Here is a 19,042-nt window from a genome sequence, read left to right as displayed (position 1 = left end):
CTGGATCATCAATAACATCTATAACGAGGCCTCTCATTATTTCATTTTTATCACACAGCAACTAACACATCTACCCATGTTTTACCCTAACATTTTCGTAGATATAAAATACATATCCAGTTTAAATCATTGAAAATATGTATAAAAACGTTCAGCCAGCATAGATAGCAAGTATTAAGATAATATGCACACATAGCACGTAATTTATATAAAATACTTCATATCTATGTGTAAGCTGAAAGTAACTATGCACTCACCTGAGTAGGTGGTGACTTAGCATTCGGACAGCGCTTCGATTCTCTTAAAACAATTTTCCTTCGATAAAACCTAGTATCAATACCACTAGGGTTTAGTCTAACGATAACCGCGACAAATTAATAGTCTGACTATTATTATTATTATTATTATTATTATTATTATTATTATTATTATTATTATTATTATTATATAAGCGTTAATAACACTCAATATAACTTATAATAATAGCCCAAATAATTATTTTAAGGACATAATAACATTCCTATAATTATTTGAAAGCTAGATTAAAAATTGCGTAAGCGTAGCACACTTACAACGAATTTTATCGAAAACCGGAACTTATTTGGAGCAGCGTTTCGAAACCGAAAGACTCCTTTTTCTCAGGACTCCGGGAGCCTCGGGGCTTCCTTAGGGTGCTAGGGGCCTTATCTAGGGTTTAGGGGGGGGGGGGGGGTTAGAGGGGTAGTGAGAGAAAGTAGAGAGAGAAGGAGTTTAAGAAATGAGTGAAAAATCCGAGACCCTTCGCAGCCTATTTATAGGGCCGAACTTCGGACATTACGCTGGGCAACCGAGGGTACGCTGGGCGTACTCCTCGGATAAGGCTTCCAGGTCGGATCCAGCTGGCTTCGTACATCGGACGGATAAGGGCGAGGGTACGCAGGGCGTACCGACTTCGGACGTGGGGCGTATGCGAGGACGACGTGTCGGCCATCCGAAGCGAGCCATGATCAGCAAGCGACGGTCAGGATTAAGCCACGTCATCGATTAAGCAACAAATTTCGCAAATTCACTTTCCAACTTTAAAAATTCATAACTTTCGCATACGAGCTCCGTTTTCGACGTTCTTTATATCCACGCGAAGGTGGGAACGTACTCTACAACTTTCGTTTAGACTCCGTCGGCTAATTTTGACTCGATTTTAAATTTTATATTATTAACATGCCGGGATATGATAGGTCCGTTAAATTCTCATAACTTCTTCATCTAACGTCCGTTTTCGCCCATCTTTTTCTCGTTACGCTACTCTTAACGAGATCTTTGATTCTCGTTTAGGTCATGTCGGCTAAAAACCGTTCGTTCTAATATTCGAATATCGGGCTGTACACTGCTAATCCGAAACTTCGAAAAATCATAACTTCTTCATACGAAGTCAGATTTGGGCGTTCTTTTTATCGATGTTCTTAGTTTATCGTATTCTACGACTTTTGTTTAGAGTGCTAAGGCTAAATATCGCTCTATCGTAGATTCACTATTTACGCTTCCCGGTATCGTGTCGGTTTTGTCGCGAAACTTCGACGGGTCATAACTTCTTCGTTATAACTCGGATTTCGGCGTTCCTTATATCCCCGGAATCCTTGTTTCGACCACTACAACTTTATATAAAGATATAGGGCTTATCTCACACTTTAATTTTGACGATTATTTTTACCTTTTATTTATTAAATATTTATAAATACATAATAGACATAAAAATTCACATAATTCACATAATACTCAAATATTTCATCTTTATTATCTCAAAAAGAATTACAATAGTTGACCTAGACTATTACATCGTCTAAAAATGCTTAGCCCCGAAACCCGGGCGTTACACAAGGGAAGAAAGAGGAAGACCCTTTCCAAGGGTCATAAGGGAAAGTCTCTTGATGGATCCTTTTCTAGCAAGACTAAAGTTGGTCTTGCTGCTCCCTCCTCCAACCCAAAAGAAGCAGAGTGCTTCTATTGTGATCACAAGGGGCACTGGAAGCGAAGCTGCCCAAAGTACTTGCAGGATGTTAAGGATGGGAAAGTAAAATGTATTTACACTATATTGTCTAATAACTCACCACATACTAATTCTTGGGTCCTTGATACAGGTTGTGGTATTCACATTTGTGCTGATTTGCAGGGACTAAAAAGAAGTGAGGATGTAGAGCACGGGAAGATAAACTTAATCATGGGGAATAGGAAAGCTTCACATGTCACCAAGATTGGAGTTCATTCTTTATTTCTTTGTAATGGGTTAGAGTTAGATTTGAATAATTGTTGTTACTCGTCTAAAGTGGAAAGAAATATTATTTCTTTTCATGGTTAAGTTTGTACAAACAAGGTTTCACATTTTCGTTTGATAATGAAATTGGTGCAATAAATGCTTATTATAATGGTGTTTTTTTATTTTAGAGCATTACCTTGTAATGGTGTATATGAAACTGTGATGGTTGTAGACAACTTAGGAAATAATGTATTGCATACTGATTCTTCCACTAGTTTGGACAAAGCATCTTTCTGGCATTGTCATCTTGGACATTGTGTGTGATTGCATCTTTAGAGGAAGAGTTACATACGGTTGTTGAGAGAAGGGACAAAATTTATGAGAAAATTCGTGAGTTAAGGAATAAAGGTGAACAAGGGGTTATTTGGTCTTTTTGGTAGGTGTTAGGAAGGAAACCAAAAACAAGCTCAAGGTATGGAATGGAATCATTGATTCCGTTGGAATGAAAAAAAAACATATTGCTTTTTGTTGGATGGAATGAAAGTTAACCATTTCTTCACCAAAAATTGGTTCAATCCAGCTTATTAGGAATTGGTTTGTAGAATCATTTTGTAGAAGCAGTTTAGTCAATGTACTTTTATGTAGGAAACCAATGTTTCTTCTACATTTTGACCTCACTACACTAATTTTTGCTGTCCATTTCAAACTAAATCACTAATGAACCGGTTTGAATGTTGAATTGTTATTTTATTTATTTATTTATTTTTTACAGATTTATCGCATGAATAATATCATTATATCACATATTTTGGAAATATCATTATCAAATGTCTAATCTTATGTTCCATGTATAGGGATTATAACAATAAGTTACAATCTAAAGCAACAAGTTCACAAAAATGAGATATAGTTTGCCCTGTTGTGTGCAAAATCAAATATACAAGGTGCTCTTTTGACAAGATTCTTGGAAAAATATGTAAGGTTTCCAATTTTTACGATATTACCCCTGGTGGTTGATATTGTTTCTCTTGTGGTTTTATTGATATATATATATATATATATATATATATATATATATATATATATATATATATATATATATATATATATTTGTTTTCAGGGGTAAAAGCATGTGTGGAAGCTGGATGTCTTGTGAATAAAGAGCCATATGAAGTACATCTAGACACCCATGGGTGTTCTGGTGGGCCTAAAGCTGGAAGTCTAAGAGTAAACAATAATGTAAGACCAGTTTTATCGTTTTACTCTTTTACATTCATGGTGTAAGGAGCTGATATGACATCTTTTTATAGGGTCCAAAGCTTTTCAATAGCTTGAAGTTTTTACTTTGTTGGGGATTTTGTAAAATCTTTCAAGAGTGACCTTTTAAACTTTTATGTTTAATGTAGTGTTATGTTTCATAAATATATTTATGCTCAAGACAATGTTTATGGTAAGATCAACACAATTGAGTTGATAAATATGTGTTGAGTAACACATTGTAAGTATATGTTGTCTGAGGTTTCTTTGGCATATCCAACCCCGCAAAACTATATGATCTAAAACAAAAAATAACTTGTATTAAAACAAAAAATAACTTCTATCACATTAGTCCAAAAGCGGTAGAGTCGCGTTCTGTTTTTTAGTTTACTTTAAAAAATAATTAAATTTTTTTGAAATTTTACTTTGAATAATATATAGTCTTTTTTTTAAAGTTTTTTTTATTAAAGGTTTGTACAATTGTAAATCCTCCTTAATAAATGAATTTTTTTTATCACATGTCAATCTCTCTTAAGTTTTGACACTTGACATTTTGTGGTATTTTTGAAATAAATATTATCCACGTCAATTTTTGATTTGTTTTAATTTTTAAAATTAAAGTCATATACTTATATATATATATATATATATATATATATATATATATATATATATATATAAAGTATTAAATATCATATATATGATATTAAATTGCAATAATTAATTTTTCCTTTCTTATTTTAAAGTTGTATATTAAAAATTATTTTATGTTTACACTTTAGTTTAATGTTTAATTTTTTTTTTTAAATTAATACACAAGTCTAACACCTAATCTTCTCTATACTAATAAAAGAGTAGCTCTTTTGCCATGTGTCACTATATTAGACATTTTAATTAATGTGTTGTCACTTGTCAATCTATTAGTTTTTCATTTTAAATTTATTAGACCTCCTCATTAATGTGATTATATTTTAAATTTAAAATTTTAAATTATTGTTTTCATTAATTCACAAATAAAAAATATCTAATATATATTAAAAATTAATTTTATATATTTATTTGAATCAATTATAATTTCACATAAATAATAAAAAATATCTTTTAAGTTAATGATTTATTTAAAATAACTTATTAATAATTTTGAGTTTTTACTATAAAAGTTTGATTAATTTTATAAACCACGGGTTATAAACTAGTATATAAAATGTATATTTTCGGACGGACACGTATAGAGTTTGGACACGTATAGAGCTTCAGTCGCGAGTGGACGGACACACTCCAAATTAACTGTCCATGTTTTTCATGAAGGAAATTAATAAGTTTTAACTATTTATTCAAGTTTCAACTTCCACCTACTCAAAAAGAAAATGACACCACTTAAATATGTCTCGAAGCTCGCAACTCGCAATTCCCGCGTTTTCTTATTATTTTAATAATTTTGTAATAATCAAAATGTTGACGAGCTTTACTCTGTTACAAATTATTAAAATGTCGATATACTTAATATCCTAGAAATCGAGATGCTAAATAATTAAGAATATATATATATATATATATATATATATATATATATATATATATATATATATATATATATATATATATATATATATATATATATATATATATATATATATATATGATTTCATCACATCCACACATTGGTGTGAAACTGTGAATAAGTGAAAGGGGATGAGTAGTATTTAAACCGGCATATTTCTCCCAAGTACCATCAGTGCACACTCGTCGTTTCCGAAGGTTTGGCTTTCGCACATCACATTGATTTAAGGGGTTTATTATCTTTAATGGCGAATTTGGGTTGTCCAAAGAAGATCTTGATGTTATGTGGTGATTACATGGAAGACCTTGAGGTTTCATTTGTTGTTTATTTGAGTCCTAACTTTGACTTTTAGTAGTTATCAAGATTTTAAATTAAAATAATATCATATAGTTATTGATAATGATGTGGAGTGTAGTATTCTGTATTCTGATTAAATTGATTTGTTTGGGCAGGCGATAGTTCCATTTCAGGCATTGCAAGCCTATGGATTGTCCGTTGATGCTGTTTGTCCTGATAAAAAATGCGGTGATATTTGTCGTACAGTACTTTATCGTGTATCTCCTCATCAGGTCTTCTGCTCACTAATTACAAACTGATAATAATTCTTTAACTTTGCATAAGCATAATGGTCGAGAATTTGAATCCCCATATTGGTTATCATGTCCATTTTATTGTTCTTTAAAAATTGTTGTGTTGAAGTTAACTATTTGCCGGCCATTTTTGCAAATTATTAAGCCTTTGAAGGAAAGATAAATTGCTGGACTTTAATTCATTTCCTTTCTAATTTGGTTACAATTACTGACTTTAGAAATGGTTACAAAACTAGAGATTTTTCAAAATTTAGAGACTCTAAAATTTATCAGGAGTAAATTAGAAGAATGGTCCCTGTATTTTACTCAAAATCATAAGTTCACTGAAGTTTATAAATTTTTTCCAGAATCATCCTTAACTTTACATTTTGTTTCGGTTTAATCCCTTGACTAACAGGGTTAAAAATATGTCGTTAACCCTAATAAACTAACTCTTTTACCCCGTTTTATTTTTCTTTGGTTTCTCCTTACTGTTATTATTAATTAAATACGACAAACCAAATCATCACTCATCACAGCCCTAAAATTACCTAATCAGCATCATTCATTAGTGACGTCAAAAGGGGGTGACAATTTATGACACGATATGACAAAAATACACTACACGAAATGAAATTGGGACGAAACTGAAATTTGAATTCGTGTTCGTGTTAACTGTAAAAAAACACGATGTCGTGTCGTGTCGTGTTCGTGTTCAAAATTTGACAAGAAATTGACATGATTTAGCAGTTCTTTATCATGTTTTTTGTGTTTGTCGTGTTATATTTGATAAAGTATTCATTAAATAAACTAGTTTTTAGTATATGTTATATTTTTCGTGTCGTGTCGTGTTTGTCGTTTTTTAATTCGTTCGTTTTCGTGTTAGTTAAAAAAAGACGACATCGTGTCGTATCGTGTTCGTGTTACATAAAATATTGTCGTATCGTATCGTATCAGACAAAAACACAAAACGATAGCACGATTTGCCACCCCTAGTAAAAAATATAGCAACAAATTATCAAAATATTTACCAATCTAAAACCGACAATTATTTATACACGTGCTAAAGCAAGAATTATACTCATATTATATGTAAGCATCTCAAGTAAATATGCAAAAAAAAAAAAAAAAAAAAAAAAAAAAAAAAAAAAAAAAAACCCTAGTTGACAGTATACTAAATTATATTAACTAAGAATAACACTAAAAAAAACAATTCTAGGCCAAATAAATGAATTTCTCCTTACATTAAATAAAAAAGCTATAATCATCAATCTCAATATGAGACGGGTTGGGATGCAAAAAGAAGAGTGCAATTAGCAAAATTTCAGCGTCTTAACCAATTAAGCCATGCCTTTTCACTTAACCCACTAAATCATTATGTGCAAATTAAGTAGTTAACTCGTTAGCCTAATTAAGTCGAAAGAAGCCAGCAAACTCGCGTTATACTTTTACAATATATTTGCAGACATTTTCAGAGGACCGAGGTCACAACTTCACTCTAAATGCAACGTTTGATAAGATTGATGTATGTTCATATGATGGGTTAGTTATACCAGGAGCACGTGCTCCTGAATATCTTGCGACATATGAATCTGTGGTAGAAATTGCGAAACATTTTGCAAGAACTGGAAAACCCATTGCCTCCATCTGTCATGGATCACTTATCTTGGCAGCTGGTGGTGTTTTGAAAGGTCGAACACTTACAGCATTTCCTACACTAGGACCCGTGCTTGTTACTGCTGGTGCTAATTGGGTACAACCTGAGACAATGGCATCATGTTTTGTTGATGGAAATTTAATCACTGGAGCTTCTTACGAAGGGCATGCTGAGTATATTGGTCATTTCATTAAGGCATTAGGAGGAACTGTCACTGGTTTCAACAAACGGATTCTATTCCTCTGTGGGGTAAGTTGTTTATTTGTAATTTCTTTTTCGATATAATCAGAAATTGAGCTACCTTTGCTATAATAAGGTAGATTCTATAGACTAAAAATTATAATAAGGAATGATTAAAGAAAAAACGATAGTACAATGGTATAGTAAAAAAATTCATAAGTACTTTGTGTTGTTTCTTGCATTTTTTCCATGTTATTACTTAACCGAGTTTTTAGATATATATTTTGGGGCTAACTATAAGAAGTAACAACATACTATCATTTATTTTTTGCAGTATAGCATCCTACTACCATTTCTTTCTAATATAGTACTATGTTTTGGTTTTTTATGAGGACATTGATTGTACTTTGAATAGTTTAGCCAATTATAGCATTGTACTTCTATTAAGGTATTAAGTTTTGAAAAATCTACCCACTTATGGTATTGAAAATTTCTTTGTATTCAGATGACATTTCTATGAGCGGATGGGTGTTTTAAAGTGCAATGCTATAATATGGTGGTTAATTACATCATTAATTAGTGATTGTCTCTATTTTGCTTCGTTTGTAGGATTACATGGAAGACTATGAGATATATGTTCCTTTTCAGTCCTTTCAAGCTCTTGGATGCCATGTAGATTCCATTTCCTCCAAAATTAAAAAGGGTGATAGGTGCTATACGGCTATCCATGAATTTGAAGGGGACCAGAATTTCAGTGAAAAAAATGGACATGAATTCAAAATAACAGCTACCTTTGAGGACATAGATGCTTCAAGTTATGATGGTCTTGTTATCCCTGGAGGTCGAGGTCCTGAATATATGGCACTAGATCAAGATGTTATTAAACTGGTGAAATACTTTATGGATGCTAGAAAACCTGTTGCATCCATCAGCTATGGGCAACAAATTTTGGCTGCTGCTGATGTTCTTAAGGTAAGGTTTTTTCTTAAGAGAATTTAGGAATTTAATCAAAAACATTATCAGTCACCTTTCATTAGAGAATATGGTTTGGTTTTTGTTGGTTTGAATTTAGATGTTAAAGATAAAGTGAAGTTACGACCATATTATATAACTACAAGCTGTGTAGCTGTAATATCAAGATAAGTTTAGTGGTTTCTTTCCTTATTACAAAACCATGATAAGACATTAGACCATATATATAATGCATAGTTTAATGGAATGTCTAGCTGGCATTAAATGGATTAAACTCAAAAAGATGTTATATTGGTATTCAGTTAATATCGAGTTCAAGTACCATTAAAGCATTCAACGAGAAAAACGAATTATTTAATATTAAATGATTAAGAAAGAAATGATTTCGTTTATAAAAGTATGTTCCATAAATTTTTTTGTAGAGTTTAGTGCATTGTAGAAAAAAATGATAGGATGGTATGAAAAATTAAATGATATGGTAATGAAGTTTTTTTTCTTTTTTTAATTAGTTTTCTAAATGTACTAATTTATTTACTTTTCTTAATTAAGAATTACTTTCCTATAAGTATTAGGTTATGATGTAAATGTATTCTTCTCAATTATCCCGTTAGTGAATTACATTCTAAGTTTCTTTCTTTACAATTCTCAAGTTGTTTTTTGTAGTTTGTTCGTCTTTACACCTTGGTGGGCAACGACACCTTTGAGAGGTTTATAAACAACATGGTGTTTCTTTATCAATTCTTGTGGCATTAAAACCATTTTATATCCTTTTTCGTTTCCTTCATTAATCCTTCAACTGCAATAATTTATCTATAAAAATACATCACATTTGTGTATCACTATTGAAAATTCTACCCGATTATCGTTAGTGTAACCTATAGTAGTGTGACACAGTTCTATAAGCGCCTATTCATGTTAGAGTCCCATCCTAGTATCATGGACTCCAAGAAAATTGTTTTGTATTCGGAGAACATTGCTACGACATGGTAGATTTTTAAAAGTACAATGTTGTAATAAACAAATAAAAGATACATCTTTATTTCTTGGATTTATCTCCTTTTTAATGCATTTACTAGGGAAAGAAATGTACGGCATATCCCGCTGCCAAACTTCATGTGGTATTGGCCGGTGCAACCTGGTTAGAACCTCATTCAATGCACCGTTGCTTTACTGATGGAAATCTAGTGACTGGAGTAGCCTGGCCAGGACACCCTCAGTTCATCGCTCAATTCATGGAAGTGCTTGGTGTAAAGGTATGTTTCTAGTGTGTATCTACACCCACAAAATGTCATGCTTAATGTTTGTTTAATAAGTCAGAGTTAATTACATTTATAGAATAAATCCGATATGATGTGATATTTGATGATCTCCTTTCTTTTGAAGATTTCCTAACGCAATGTGTATTGTAATGTAGCAATTTTATTTTATTTTGTGATATCATATTTACTGTTTCGAAAGACTGCAAAAGTGACAAGCTATTCTTAGTATTCTACCATGAATTGTGTGCCAAATTCAAAATACAACAAAATCATTTTTTTAAATATGAAAACTTTTTGAAGTCAATGTGCCTTCCAACGAGAAACTCCTTTGCAATTTGAATATAGAATATGATTTCCAAAATTTAACAGTCCACATATAAAATGGTGACGGTTATATCGTATCAAGTGGATCAAAAAAATATAAAAATAAAGTTTCAATGCAAACAATTATATATGAAAGAGGCAAACGAAATAAGGTTTGAAAATGTATCTTGCTTGAATACACATAAATTTTGTGAGCTAATACAACAATAAATACCGTATAATTTTAAAACGTAAATTAGAAACATTGAATACTATAATTGAATAAAAAGTAATACTAAAAAATGAAAACTATAAAATAAATTATGTAAGATACCAAAAAATTAATTTTAATATATCGTAAGAGACCAAAATCGCAACTTATTAAATACTAATACTTTAACTTTAAAATTATGAATTATGAAATCAGTTTGATCAAAATTTCTTGAGAGGAAAAATGTAAATGTGAAAATTTGTTATGACCAGAGTCTAAATCTTTATTTTCAGAGATATTCTTAGGGACTGACAACATCTGAATTTTTAAAAGGTCTGAATTTTTAAGAGGGTCTGAAACTTTAAGTTCTGAATTTTTAACACACTGTTTTGTTGGAACATCTGAATGCTGAATTATAAAATGACCATTTTACCCTTCAGTGTTATTTTTTGTTGAAACCAATGTTTCTGTTTATAAAATAACCGAACCAACTTCGCGAATATTTATAAAAAAAAGTATAAACACAATACAAAATTCAAATTTAAAAAAAATCAAATCAAATCAAACAATGCTCTAATATAAAGAGGTAAAAGTATGATGCTATAATAAATAAATCAATAAAAGTACATTGCTGTTTTTTGTATTTAACCCTTATAAAAACATTTTTACAATAGCTATGAAAACAACCTGAACTCTATGGTTATATGGATCACATTACATGTATACAACCCAATTCATACAAATATAATCTTATATATATTTTAAGAAGAAAATCCTCACAATTTGAAGCTTAATGGTTTTTCCACCTTATTCCACAATGCGAATTTTCTGCATAGTGGATGAGAATTTAACATCTTCATCATACAAAAGCAAAAATGGATACAAGAAACACAGATGCCAAAGTTCCAATTGCTCAAGGTCAAAAATCAATGCCTAAAGTTCCAATTGCTCAAATGAGAGACAAAAATGAACAATTTTGACAAAAAAAAGTTAACAGCCTTCATCCACCATCATCTTAACCATCAAAAATCACACAATGCTCTAAATCAATAACCAATTTGGAAACTATACATCAGTTTAGGATAATAACAATCATTATTATACCATGTAACAAGAAATCAGTAACTAATTTGGAAAGAAGCTATGTTTCACCACCGATTCAAAACATCACAACATTACGGAAAACCCAAAATATGAACATTTAAAAACTTATAATATTAAATTGATTTTTGATTTCAAATCATGAAAAAAATTTGATTTCACGAATGAGGAGTGATTTTAGCAACTTCGTACCTGACCAATAAAGGAGATCGGAGATCGGAGACCAGTGTTGGCAAGGGCGGTGCTTTCGAGGGTGGAACTGGCGATGTCAGAGCTTGGCATCGGAGGTCATAGTTCTGTGGTGGGAGTCAATTTCATGGAGGTAGGAGTGATATCAGAAGTTGTGTAAAACATATGGATGTACGATGTCGATGATGGGGCGGTGGTGTTGTGCGAGTCAACGATGAGAGGAGATGGTCGACGATAGAATGAGGTGTTCGGTGATGGGAGGAAGTAGATGGCATTGGAGTTGGTCAGAGGTGGGAGGAGACAAAAAAGAAAATCTAGTGAAGGTCGGTTATGGAAGCATTCATATGAGGGCAATAGAGGGCACGGATGCATATATTTTTTTTTATTCAGATACAATTTAAGTTGTAAAGTTTAAGAGGATTTTAAGAAATTAAGAGTCTTTTATTCATAGGCTAACAAAGCCGCCTCTTAATTTCTTAATTAAGATGCTACCAAAAATCCCATTATTCTTCTTTTTATACTATATGCTGGAACAATTGTATGATAATTTGGCCCCGTTTGGTCCTCAAATAACAAAACCAAATAAATACACAAATCATTTTGGTAATATATATATATATATATATATATATATATATATATATATATATATATATGAATGTGCCAAGTCTTTTTAACATGTACATGAAGATGTTTGATCCCAAGATCTTGGGTATTTTGTAATTCCAAGATTAATGATTTATATTATGCTTCATTGTTGTTTGCTTGAAAATCAAAAATTACTCTATAGGGTATAATATCCCGTTATGGCGATTTTAGTGCGGCTCTAGGACCTGATCCTTTAGAATTGGAAGCTCCATCTGTGAAGTGGGTCTATCTCTTTTGTTCTTTTATATCTTAAAGCTATTGAACTTCTTTTTTAGCTTTGTTTGGTCAAAAATTAACAAACTAATTTCATAACCAAATTAGTAAATGTGGTGTGATGTCATGTGACATCCTTATTTTCATGGCCAATTAACCTTTTTATGCTTACTTAATTCAGAGTATAAATCTTATTGCGGAATTTGTCCCCAAAACATGATAATATCATTATCAAAGCATTTATGAAGAAATGTATTTCATTTATATTTAAAACCATGGGATGTTATTGTAGTGTCTGTAAACCTTGCATCGGTACCTGTCTACTGATGACCTGAGGATACAACTTATTTTGAAAGAGACTATCAACTTTAAAGCTGGTGAGATCATAAGTATTTTAGTGTCTGTATTTGTAAGAATGTATTTGTAAGTATGAGTATGTAATAGTTTTGAGTATCCTAGAAAACCCTATGCTTCCTACTGAAAGTAGCCTTCTACCAAGGCATCTAGTATCTGACTTTGTCTCTTGTAAGAGTGTGTATTTTCCCAAATCTGACTATCATTAACCAAAAATATAGTTTCTACATTACCGTGCATCGTGTGAATGTCCACGAAGTGAATGTAATGGGAAAATGAAATAGTATTATAGTGTAGTATCAAATAACTACAACCGTACTAACTACCTTAAATCTATTGGAATTTTAAGTACCATGTGATCGGCCTGTATCCTGCTACCGACTCAATAGTAAAAAATGACGATGTAAGACGTCGTAAGAAATGACATTTGGCACCCATAGACTTGCAAGTCCCACTATAGCGAGCAGCAAGGTGTAGGATAGTCAATCCAATATAGATCTATACACAAACTCATACGCTCCCCAATTAAGGAGATTCCGGATACAAAAACGGTCATGGCAGGTAGTGCCATGCCCCGATTAATGGCTCACCTAACTGTAGTAATGTATATGTAAGGTATGCTAGTTGTATTGTATGTTCTCCCTCTGTCTAGCCTGTATGTTCTCTCTGTATAGTATTGTAATGTACTGTGTGTACTAGCTGTATTGTATGTTCTTTATCTATCTAACATGTATAGTAATGTACTGTGTGTACTAGCTGTATTGTATGTTCTCTCTCTATCTAGCATGTATAGTAATGGACTGTGTGTACTAGTTGTATTGTGTGTTCTCTCTCTATCTAGCATGTATAGTAATGTATTGTGTGTACTAGCTGTATTGTGTGCTCTCTCTCTATCTAGCAAGTATAGACTCATGAATGAACTGACTCATGGTATGATACTGCGTTCAAGTAATAGTATAAGTAACTTCCTAAACTATGCCTATCGTAGTTACTAGTAATATGACTTGTACGTATGAACATGGATGTATACCCTGGCTACCCAAGGGCATTGAATTGACCGATAGAACCTTTTATGTCTATACATGTATACATAATATATAACTAATATTTAGACGACCTTCGGACGAATAACCGATGCCCTAAAGCCACATCCCAACCAGAAAAAGGAGATAAAGCAAGCTAGCCTTCCTAAGTCCTTTAAACATTAATTATATAACTATACATATATAGTCATGCAATTGACAATATAAAAGCATAAAAGAAGTTTTGTAAAACCTTATGAAAGTTTAACAACTAAGAAAGACGACTTGATGTCAATTTGTAAAATGGTTTGAAAGCAGTATATTTGATAAGAATAATTTTAAGTATAAGGAAAACCTTTGTTTGAAACACATTTGTAATAGGGTTTGAAAAGAAACATTCATGATGTAAGACAGTTTGATAAAGAGTTTTAAACAAGTAAAAACATTTTGGAAAGCCATTTGAAGTACTCTGTTTGGTAAAACAGCTAAAAGTGTAGTAAACCTATTTGTATGCTAGTTATTAATCACATGTGATTGATATTATAACTAGCATGATTCAACTTGTATCCCCCCATAAAAGCATTTAAAAACATTTAAAAGATAGATTAAGGGGTATGAACTCACCTGTAGCAAGTGGTTGGGATGAACGGACTGTATAGGATGCTAGGTGTCAAGTGAAGACTTGTACACACTCTATGATTCTAGGTAACATATAATTTCACATATATGTATCCAATTAGTCTTTAAACAACTAAATAACAAAGTTAAGACATCCTAAGACATGTTAAACACTTTATATAAGTGTTATAAGTGCTAAGGATTGCATCTAAGTGTTGTAGGACATTGCTATCAAGTTTAGGGTTCAAGGGAACCCTCTATTTGAGTGTACGGTTTGGAGACCATAACTCATTGAGTTTACGGTTGTAAACCCTTGAGTTTACGGCCGTAAACTCATACTTGTTTGACCACTTTGTGTTTTGAAGTCTTATAAGCCCTAAGAAGCATTTCTACATTGAAGTATAAGCCTATGGAAGTGTTTGTGGCATCAAATCACCCCTATATGTAGTTTACGGCCCATGGACCACTTCTCCATGTGTTTACGGTCGTAAACACATATTATTTATGGTCTTGTGATGTTTTCAAGTCCGAAACACATCAAGGAATGAATCTAGACTAGTTTCCTAAGCTTATGAAGGGACTAGGGCCATTTTGGCATACATTTTAGGGTTTACGGTCCAAGAAAATCTTGGATCGTAAACACCTTTGATCTTAGCTTTCTTGGGTGATTTCTTGATGTGTGGAAGTGTAACAAACCTTAAGATACTCTAGGGTAGAAGTACTTACAAGATAAAGGCTTGAAATGGTACCAAAAGGCCAATAACACTAGTGTGTGTTCTTGGTGAAACTTGAAGATCTAACCTTTTGAAATGAATTCATGGATAGAAGTGTGTTAAAACACTAGATTAAGTGATATATCAACTTAATAAGGCTTAGAAATACTTACTAGTTGAAGATCTTGAAGAAAGGGTGGATGATACTTGAGAGAGAAAAGGGTTTGGATCTTGATTTTTGTGAAAAAGTGACTTAAATGGCTAAGTGCCATATATATACCACTAGGGTTTACGGTCCAAATACCATTTGGGCCGTAAACTCCAAACTCCTGAAGTTTTTGGAACTTTATTGCTGCACAATAAACTCAAGGGCATCCTCTCTCTTGATATCTCCTAAAGGGTTAAACCTAACATACTCAAACTTATTCCAAAAAGCTTGAAAGTTTGCAGAAACTGTTCTAACTTCTATTGAAGTGAAGGGTTGTACATAATAGAAATTTTGGGTTGTCACATCATCCCCCCGTTAGAAGGAATTTCGTCCCGAAATTAGAATTTAGGTAAAGGAAGTAAGCACGAATAATCGAGCCAAAGAGTGGGGATACTTCCTAATCTATTAATTCTCGCGCTCCCAAGTGAATTCGGGTCCTTGGTTGGCATTCCAGAGAACCTTCACTAAAGGGGAAACGGCTAAGAATCGTTCGTATGACCTCTCGGTCCATGGTCACTACGGTTCTTCCACGTAGGTGAGGCTCTTGTGGAACTCGATCTCTTCGAGTGGGATTTCAAGAGTCTCGTTGGATCGATACTCTTTGCAAGTTCGAGACGTGAAGGGTAGAATGTACGCTTCTAAGCTCGCGGGGTAGATTAAGTTCGTGAGATACAGGGTCGATTATGGCAAGAATCTCGGAGGTCTTAACTATCTTGAATTTAGCTTTCCATGCTTTACGAAGTGTATTAAGCCTTTCCAAAGTGAGACTTCCAAAAGAGTTTGGTCTCTCACCTGGAGTTCCAAGGGTTTCTCCCTCTTGCTCCTCTTCCCAGTCAAGGGTCGCTCCCTTCTAGGTCAAAGTCGTACGAGGTCCCGTAATTTGCGAGGAGCTCTAAATGGACTACGACAGTAGGTCTGTGAGACCTAGAATTTGGCGAATTCCCGACGGCGTCTTCGGTGCTGACAAATTCTCAACGGTTTTGATAAATTGAACGGGTCCTCAAGAGATCCCACATCACTAATAGTGTGTCTTAGGAATTTGACTCTTCAATTCCAAAACTCGTATTTAGAGAACCTCACGCATAGCTTCTCTGATCGTATCGTTTCCATGGTTTGTTATAGATGCTCTCTATGATTTCCTTCTTACTACGAGAGTAGATAAGTAAGTCATCGACAAGGTTAATGAAGAACTGATCCAAGTAAGAATGGCGTACCCTGTTCATTAAGTTCATGAATACAATGGAAGTATTGGTCCTATCCGAGGGGTATCACTACGGACTCGTAGGGTCCGCATCGAGTTCGGAAGGTCGTCTTCGGAACATCCTTCGCTAACACTCGAAACTGGTGATATTCGGATCTCAGGTCCATTTCTGAAAGGTAATTCATTCCTCGTGTTTGCTTAGCCCACACATTCATGCGAGGCAGAGATAATGGTTTCCCATTTGAAATCTTGAAGAGGTCTCCGATAGTAGATATACTTATGATACTATTCGTCCACCTTTTTGAGGAATAAGGCCGGAGCTCTCCAGGGCGAGGAGCTGGGTCTTTCTATTGTTTTGCCGAGTAGTTCGTTAAGTTTTTGGACTGTTCTTGTATCTCTGTAGGTGTTTAGACTGCACGGCGATCTGGTTACAGGAGTCGTACTGGGTTCTAAGTTTGCTCACATGACGATGCGATTACTCGTAGTCTTGGGCAGTCTTCGTCCTAAAGTTCATATTAGAATTCATACATGGTTCATCGATTACAATCTTGTGTATACGAGTCGTTTATAATTAAGATTGAAAAGATAGTCGAATAAATGATTCTTCTTTAAGCTCACATCCCAACGAGGAAAAGAAGTTAAAGGGGAATCATTAATTCTAAATCTGTAGAACCTTGATTATATACCACCCTTGTGTATACATCCTTCATTGATACATTAACCATAAGAGTCCTTGTATTTAACTTGACGTACTGTACGAGTGGTACTTCTGGGAGGTTTGTTGAGATTTCTTCAGAAAGGATAAGAAACATGAGGTACTCCATGCATGAGTACTTCGGTGTTCTGGTATGACGGCTTCGCTGGAAAGGCAATTTCGGAGAAAGAGATGTACGTACGGAACTGGTATTGCGAATCGAGTTGAATCTAGTTGTATGATAATATCAGAATCATATGGGAACTAAGGATATTAGATTTGAACATAAGGCGTTACAGAAAAATCACCACAGTGCAACCTTCAACAGAGTTACAATATTTTAGATTTACTACAAGACTATTGCTGCGAACAAGGTATACTACAAAAGACAAGTATATGCAGCACGAGCATCCCTTTACTGACGGGATCTCGCAAAAGATAAGACTCTAGTTGCACTAGTTTTGGATAGTTTATAAGTCTGTTACAACGAAATGCCTTAATTACATCAACGTGGGTCCGGAGTAGTCTCTCCTGCGGCAATGATCCTTAGTATTTTTCCGTCGGCGCCAAAGTTCTTCGTTATCAGGCAATCCTTCTTGAGGTGCCCAATTTCACCGCATTGGTGACATATCTAGATAACACCAACATTGGTGGTGGAAGTGATGTGTCGAGTTAGAGTTACGTGGACACGAGTGTTCTCCTTGTTCATCCACTTTTAAACTTTCCTTTCATAGGGTCTAATTTTAACACCACCATCACAAGCCTGGTTGACTCCGATGTCAGGGGCTTGAGTGATGGGTCATGCCGGTACTCCACAGCTACGAGCATGGTGCCCTATTTTTAGGCAATTGCAACATTGTATTTCATGGCAAGCCCCATGATGATGAAAAATACACTTATCACACTTCGGGAGTTTTCTATCGTATGGTTTGCTCGAAACTGGGATGGTAGGGGTTTCCACTTGTTGTTGTTGCATGGCAAGTTTTTGGGATCACTTGCGTTCTTTCTTGGCTTGGCGCTTTCGTTTCCCATTCTCTGTTTTTCGGCTTTGCGAGCCTGCGACTGTTATCGCTAGATGACTTCCTGGATTGACACTACGATCAGGATTTTCAACCCCTTCGTCAGCATTGGTTGTGTTGATAGTGTTACGGTTTGCAAGGACAGTTGTCACGGCAGCCATCACGGTAGCGGTAACTGCGGCTAGGAAAGTAGCGGAGTCCATAGGAAAGGCAGGGGTTTCGTTGTTCGGCTGACTGTTTCTAGATGACGACATGATTCTGTAACACGAAAGATAAGGATTTTGTGAGCAATTTTGGTTGACTCTAGATGTGCTTCAATCGCTCAAGTAAAGAGTAATAGTATGTTCTCGAAGGTTTGACCTACATCCCTATGATGCAGTCCTAGTATGGATTAGAAGTATGTTCGCGAAGGTTTGACCTACATCCCTATGATGCAGTCCTAGCAAAGAGTGGTAGTAAGTTCGTAGAATGATCTTAAGACGTTTGACGTTTAAAACATGGTACTATCGGTTGGTAATAACATGATCCAACCCTTGAAAGCGAATTGGGAATGATCCCTGAGCTAAATTTCCCCTAGTTCAATAACTCGACTAGGGTGGGTTTCAAATAGACTCCCATGATAGCATAATGAAAGTATTTGAACAAAGAATGACACAGAAGTAAGCCGACTCTCAATATCCTTGATATTCATGACGCAAAAGTTCGGGGAAAAATTGACCTTGTAGAAGGTCTTACATCATATCTAGGGTAGAAAGGTTTTGGCCGCATAAAGGCCTAACTAAAAGTGTCTACAGTACAAGATGGTTTCATAGAAAAATCCCACATAGGGCATAGACAGAAAACGATTCCTTTTAACAAGGAAA

General features: G+C 34.1%; 1 protein-coding gene across 2 annotated transcripts; it reads left to right on the top strand.

The window, feature by feature from the left end:
• The first annotated feature begins 5,158 nt into the window (after nucleotides 1–5,158).
• On the top strand, nucleotides 5,159–11,802 carry LOC111898934 (protein DJ-1 homolog D). Of its 2 annotated transcripts, XM_042901387.2 has the most exons (6): nucleotides 5,159–5,358; nucleotides 5,501–5,617; nucleotides 7,083–7,523; nucleotides 8,064–8,426; nucleotides 9,090–9,133; nucleotides 9,503–11,802. In XM_042901387.2, the coding sequence occupies exons 1-6, from the start codon at nucleotides 5,293–5,295 to the stop codon at nucleotides 9,567–9,569; spliced, it is 1,098 nt and encodes a 365-aa protein (XP_042757321.1). In that variant the 5' UTR covers nucleotides 5,159–5,292; the 3' UTR covers nucleotides 9,570–11,802. The 2 variants fall into 2 exon arrangements, with proteins under 2 accessions (XP_042757321.1, XP_023750584.1); XM_023894816.3 differs by lacking the exon at nucleotides 9,090–9,133 and having other exon boundaries at nucleotides 9,503–9,883.
• The last annotated feature ends 7,240 nt before the right edge of the window (nucleotides 11,803–19,042 follow it).

Source organism: Lactuca sativa, chromosome 4, assembly GCF_002870075.4.
Source record: "Lactuca sativa cultivar Salinas chromosome 4, Lsat_Salinas_v11, whole genome shotgun sequence".
NCBI classification, from domain to species: domain Eukaryota; kingdom Viridiplantae; phylum Streptophyta; class Magnoliopsida; order Asterales; family Asteraceae; genus Lactuca; species Lactuca sativa.
Note: the sequence above shows the minus strand (reverse complement) of the source record. Positions and strands in the feature narration are given on the sequence as shown.